Source organism: Limulus polyphemus, unplaced genomic scaffold (assembly GCF_000517525.1).
Source record: "Limulus polyphemus unplaced genomic scaffold, Limulus_polyphemus-2.1.2 Scaffold1911, whole genome shotgun sequence".
Classification (NCBI taxonomy): Eukaryota; Metazoa; Arthropoda; class Merostomata; order Xiphosura; family Limulidae; genus Limulus; species Limulus polyphemus.
In genome coordinates this window covers 221,325-228,274 of record NW_013667521.1, presented here as the reverse complement: position 1 = coordinate 228,274, position 6,950 = coordinate 221,325, and the positions used below count along the sequence as shown (strand labels likewise).

The following is a 6,950-nucleotide window of genomic DNA, read 5'->3' as shown; positions in this document are numbered from 1 at the left end:
CATTAGTATCAGTAACAATGTGACACTTGCTCATTAGTATCAGTAACAATGTGACACTTGCTCATTAGTATCAGTAATAATATGATACTTGCTCATTAGTAACAGTAATAATGTGATACTTGCTCATTAGTATCAGTAACAATATGACACTTGCTCATTAGTATCAGTAATAATGTGATACTTGCTCATTAGTATCAGTAACAATATGACACTTGCTCATTAGTATCAGTAACAACATGACACTTGCTCATTAGTATCAGTAACAAGATGACACTTGCTCATTAGTATCAGTAACAAGATGACACTTGCTCATTAGTATCAGTAACAAGATGACAATAACGATCACTAATACTAGGTAACCAATAACAACATTTTCTTCTCTCACAACTACGATCTGGCTAACAATCCTTACTGCTCTAACGATCACTAATACTAGATGTTCACTTTACCTCTCCAACAATCACTAACACAAGATGATCCAATACAGTGACAGTATGAACCATGTATGGGATAGCTGTTTCAAAACAAGATTTCAAGAAAACAAGTAAGTGTTGCAGTTCTGTAACAGCAGTAAAAATACCGCTCTTGCAGTTTTCTTCTGTCTAAAATAAAAAAAAAAAATATTTAGATTCTGTATTAATAATATACAAGACACAAATAAGCTCTCAACGTGCATCACAGATGTCAATAACTATGCTGACACACCGTCAAAATGTTACTGCTTTGGTTAAAAACAACATTTAAATAAAAACAATAGATAAATTACTAAAATATTAGTCGAGTAATTACTGATGGGGATCACAAATTAGAATTTTTCTTTTTTTTTTTTTTTTTTGCTGACTGACATTAAAAAAATAAATATATATAAATAAAAGAAATATGGGACTACAAAATCAGATGAACAAACCAAAACAGTCTAATATAACATAATGCTTAAAGAATACAAAAAAAAATTAAATTTATCAAAAACAAACAGCAATTATCAACCACAGATGTGCACTCACCACTTCAATTCCACAAGTAACATTTCCTGGAAACAAAATACAGTTTGTTGTAAAAAGAAACTACATAATTTATGAAAACATATAATTGTACATTACCTCTAAAACCTAACAATAAAAAAAAGCTATTTAACAATTCATTTCAAACTTTTGCATTTCTGTTTACCTGCTTGATGTAATACACACAAAACATAAAAAAATTTTTATAAAAAGGAAATTACGTTTCAAAAGTAAGTTATTCATTCAATTATTTAATTTTCAAAATATTACTGGCTTATGTTATGTCAAAGTATATACTAACCCCTATGTGAATGGGTGAGGGTCACAGTGTACATGTCACGACCTTTCACAGAATGCCATTCAACGTAATATTATATATTTGATGCCACAGTTATCACAATGAATATAATATACACGGATACTAAAAAAAACAACAGCAATAAATATCACTTTACAGTGAACAAAAGTATTATTCTTATTTTTCACACAAACATCACCTGGAAAAAAACCAGAGTCATTTTGGCATCATCAATTCAGAGACAAATCTTGAGTATATATATGTCATAACACATCTGATTATTTTGTATATTACAGATCAGAGACATATCTTGAGTACATATATGTCATAACACATCTGATTATTTTGTATATTACAGATCAGACATATCTTGAGTATATATATGTCATAACACATCTGATTGTTTTGTATATTACAGATCAGAGACATATCTTGAGTATATAAATGTCATAACACATCTGATTATTTTGTGTATTACAGATTTTGTACATTTTACTTAACACTTGCCAAATTTTGTGTTGATAGAAGAAGTAAATTCGAAATTATATTCAACATTTCTTCTCCAATATTTGACAGACCTCATGCAAATTCTGTTAAACAAGTCTTCCATTGGATTTGAAAAGCTTCAAAAACAAACAAAGATGTCAATTTGTATGGCTACAGAAACTTGTTTTTGTAATATTTCACGAAGAACATGGATATACCCAATCACACATTTACCACCATTTAAAAGATACAGGACACCAAGGTGAGTGTAACTGCATGAAGAACATAGATAGATACCATCACATGTCTATCAGTTTGGTTTGAATTTCACCCAAAGCTACACGAGTGCTATCTACGCTAGCTGTCCCAAATATAGCAGTGATAGACTAGAGGGAAGGCAGCTAGTCATCCCCACCCACTGCCAACTCTTGGGCTACCCTTTTACCAATGAATAGTGGGATTGACCATCATATTATAATGCCTCCATACGTGAAAGTGCAAGAATGTTTGGTTGGACAGAGATTCAGACCCGCAACCTGCGAGTCAAGTGCCCTAACCATCTGGCCATGCCAGGCCATGTTTATCAGCATTTTAAAGATATAAAGCACTGTAAAGAAAATAAAACAGTAAACCTACAGAAAACATTTCTGGTCATTCATGTATTTTAAGTGAACAGAAAAAATGAAAGTAATTTTGGTTAACTGATAAAAGCAATACGAGTAAAAATGAAATATTTCTTTGATGTCCACTACAAAGTGCACTGAAATGTGCTGTCCTCTGTAAAATATACTTGTTAATGCCATGTTAAAACTGGCAAAACCTTTTGTTATTGTTAACATTTTCATTCTATGTCTAGCAATTTCTTTGTATATATATTGCACATATTTTTTTTTAGTAAAAAAATGTCTTTGGGTTACATTTGTCTGACCAAATAGTGGGATTTGACTATCATCCTTATAAACCATCATGGATCTGACATGTGCAGCACAATTACATGTTCCATAACAGGACACATTATGGACCTGCAGGTCCATAGTTCAGAATGCTAATCACTAGGCCATGCTCAGCCCAATGTAAAAATGAATTTAGCACTTTGATGAAAGTGAAAAATAAGCTCTAGAATGTACACTTTGTTTATGGTTTTATATATATTTGTTTTTATTTTACTACTACTACTACTAAATGTTTGAACTCTTTACTGTAATATATCCCAGCTGATAATAATTAGTTTCTTACCCAACTCCTCTGTTGGAACCTGGGATTCAGATTTATCAGAAACAGATGTTTTCTGGAAATGCATGAAAATAGTAGAATTAATAACAAGTACTATGAATCAATAACATACAAAAAGCTTATGTTTAACAAGTTTTATGTGCAGGATAAAAACCAAGAATTTTTAAACCAAAATAAATTCTTGCTATGAGTTTGTAAAGGTGAAAACTTAGGTGATCAATCAATACCCTCAATAAGTTTAATAAAGTTAAAAAAAAGTACATTTTTTTAAATACCATGGACCATTAACAGCAAAATTCATAACAGTAAAAAGAAATTCTTGTTAACATATATGTATAACTTAAAAGCAATTAAGTAACATTAACAGATGACAGTATTAACCCTACCAGCACGGGTCTTCATTAACAGGTGACAGTATTAACCCTACAAACATGGGTCTTCATTAACAGGTGACAGTATTAACCCTACCAACATGGGTCTTCATTAACAGATGACAGTATTAACCCTACAAACATGGGTCTTTTGTTAACGGATGACAGTATTAACCCTACCAACACGGGTCTTCATTAGCAGATGACAGTATTAACCCTACCAGCATGGGTCTTTATTAACAGATAACAGTATGAACCCTACCAACAGGGGTCTTCATTAACAGATGACAGTATTAACCCTACCAACATGGCTCTTCATTAGCAGATGACAGTATTAATCCTACCAACACGGGTCTTCATTAACAGATGACAGTATTAATCCTACCAACATGGGTCTTCATTAACAGATAACATTATTAACCCCAGAAACATGGGTCTTTGTTAACAGATTACAGTATTAACCCTACCAACATGGGTCTTCATTAACAGGTGACAGTATTAACCCTACAAACATGGGTCTTTGTTAACAGATGACAATATTAATCCTACCAACACAGGTCTTCATTAACAGATGACATTATTAACCCCATTAATGATAACAGATAACAGTATTAAACTCTTAAGTTTTTTAAGTGAAAAAAAATGTTGTTAAATGTAAATGTCTTGTGTATTCAAATAACACTGTAAGATACAAAACTGATGATCTGTAACAAAACTGTAAAATTATGAATCAGTTTGGAAACTACCTTTCTTAAAGCTCATGTTTATCTCACAGATTTGTTCAGTTTTTGAATACCAAGCAAGTTTAGCTTCAACAGATGTAGAGGCTGACACATAACTTCATAGGAAAAAATTTGGAGAAACACAATGACAACTTCAGGCTAACCTTGCAGATCAAAAAACCCCAACAAAATTTCAAGCAAGCTAAGTTTCTGTGTCATTAGAATAGTAAGTAACAGGCTTATGCCAGTTTAATATCTAATATAAAGACCTGGAAGCTCACAATGATTCTGGAAAATTCTGAAAATGTAATGTTCTATATTGTGTTTTACAGTTTCTCACTTTCTAATATGGAAAAAAAAAATTATGTAAACTGCTTTCAACCTTGTCACTTTCAGTCTCTGAATATGACTGGAAACTGCTGGCATTATCCGTAGACACCTTTTGTTCTGCTGTATCGCTATCAGTTTCCTTTAGTTTATCTAGTTGAAGCACTTGTGTCAGCAAGATGAGCAGGAACAGGTCAGTTTTATCAAGTTCACTGGCATTTCGACTAACATCCAAATTAAAAAATAAAGGCACTTTTAACAGTAGTATATTCAAATACATGTACTTAAAATTCATGTTGGGAAAAAATGCAAATGGTTCCTTTAGCTAATGACTTCGCAAGATTTGTTACCTAAAAAATAACTCTTTTATACTTTCCTACATAAGTAAGGTTTGACTAAACCACTCACTATGGTTACGTTAACCTAACTTATGTAAAAAAGTTCATACTACACACAGAATTTAATAAAAATGTTAACAGAAACACACAATATAAAAACATTTCTATATACATGAAGTAGTTTAAGTTGCTAAATTTTGCTATCTTAACAGCTGTCAGGGAGTTAATTAACACTTTAGGTTAATAGACAAAGCACCCAGCTGGTAGCAATGAGGCACCAGATTTGATCCCAGAATACATTGAAAAATTACAAAACTGCACGTAAACTTAAAAACAAAAACATCTCAATAGACACATGCAATAAAAAAAAAGTTTGTATTTAAATATTTTATTAAGAGAAACATGCATAAGAACACATTCCAATGTGCATACACACCTTGAGTATAGTGCTAATATCTTACAATCAACCAATAAAAAGGCATGGCATGCAGACTCTTGAACACGACAATTTCTTCTAACCTTCTCCAACACAGCTTGTAATAGCTTAACACATGATGCATTTAAACTGTGACTAACTTTTAGCTTCTCAACAGCCTGGAAAAGGAGATACTTTACATAATATTCAAATACATATTCAATAAAATAAGTGCTTTCTCAGTACTAAGACTCACAGTAAAACCAAACCTTACTTCTCATAAGAATAGGTTAAATATAAAGATTTTGTTTGCTAAACTGCTATAATATCTAGCCGATGATACATAAACTACATATGAATTTCCACTCTGTGCTTAATACTGAAATATACACTATGTATATACATAACAATTAACTGTGCAACAACAAAAAAACACTGTATCTTTTCGTTTACTTTGGTTACATTAATCACATTAAACAAAGTTAATTAAAAATAAACATCTTAAATATATCCAAACACATCAAATTTTAAGAAATGCTTTCATAACATAGCTTAATATTTAGGGACAACAAGGGATCTGTTTGTCATCTAGGCTGTCCCATCCTCTAAACTAAAACTATTAAATAAAAACAATAAAATAATAACTAATAAAAATAATATAATATTGCGTGTAGCAGTTAGAAAACAAAACCAAGAAAAGCTACAGTAATCAGAAGGAAATATCAGAAGTCTTGATATTAAAGGAACTAGTTTTAACACAAGTTCTATTCTCATTATAATATTCAGAAACCAACTCTGTAAGTACTCTACTTAGAAAACTACATGTAAATCACTGAATATATTCAGAGTAATATAATACTTTGTATAAAGGAGTTCCACTTGGAAATTACTGAGGACCAAAGTAATGTAACATTAATTTTTAACAGCACAAATGCTAGAATGAATATTAACATTTTCTTACACTGAAATGTATTTCTGATAGGTACTTACCTCACTCACACAAAGCTATTTTGATCTTCTTTCTGCCCTCTAAGCATTGCCAAAATAATTTTCACACTTAGGGTACTACTCTATCTACCCCAACAATTTCGTGCAACTATTGAACATGTATATATCATGTGACTACTTTCCACCAATAGTATTTTGCCACCTATATTGGCACAGCTAACTCCCTCTGCTATTCCCACTCAATCTTCATTTTCGAGAATTGGCTGGATCTAAAATAATAACACCAGCAGTGGGAAGAAAGGATAAGAAATAAATACCTACAGGAAATACATTTTCAGTCCAAGAAAAATGTTAACTTCTCATACAAAGCTAGAATCCCACACTCTAAAGGTGGAGGGGCCAGTGTAGGTGCAAAACATTGAAACCAAGCAGCAAGCATAAGCCCAGAATGAACAGGTGTGTTCTCCGAGATGAACTGAAGCACACATGTGTGGCACTGCACTACTTTTGGAAGAAGAAAATGAACTTGATATGAGCAGAAAAAAAGGATGTGCACAAGTGTAATTCAGTCTTAGAGGTGCAATCCATAGTAAAAAAAAACCTGACTTAGCTACCTATATACCCAACCTCAACCGGATAGACAAGGTTCCACAAATCGTCGTCAACATTAGAAGGTTGAGTATCAATCAGATAAAAAAAACATGGAATAACACAAACACTGTGGACTGTGTTACATAGACACATGAATCACATCTGTAAGTGACATATGTCAAGCAACCAAAATCACAAAGAGATAGGAGGTTGAGTATCA

The 6,950-nt window shown here is 32.1% G+C and overlaps 1 protein-coding gene across 1 annotated transcript in view; it reads right to left on the bottom strand.

The window, feature by feature from the left end:
• Window positions 1-6,950, bottom strand: part of LOC106465335 (Hermansky-Pudlak syndrome 1 protein homolog) — a gene marked incomplete at its 3' end in the record, with an annotated part of 27,751 nt that overhangs the window by 8,700 nt on the left and 12,101 nt on the right. Inside the window, exons 6-10 of the mRNA XM_013925550.2 lie at window positions 5,213-5,370; window positions 4,494-4,662; window positions 3,022-3,073; window positions 1,005-1,030; window positions 450-602 (exon numbers count right to left, since the gene is read on the bottom strand). Of these exons, the coding sequence (XP_013781004.2) occupies window positions 450-602; window positions 1,005-1,030; window positions 3,022-3,073; window positions 4,494-4,662; window positions 5,213-5,370 (558 nt within the window). The remainder of the gene's footprint in view (window positions 1-449; window positions 603-1,004; window positions 1,031-3,021; window positions 3,074-4,493; window positions 4,663-5,212; window positions 5,371-6,950) is intronic.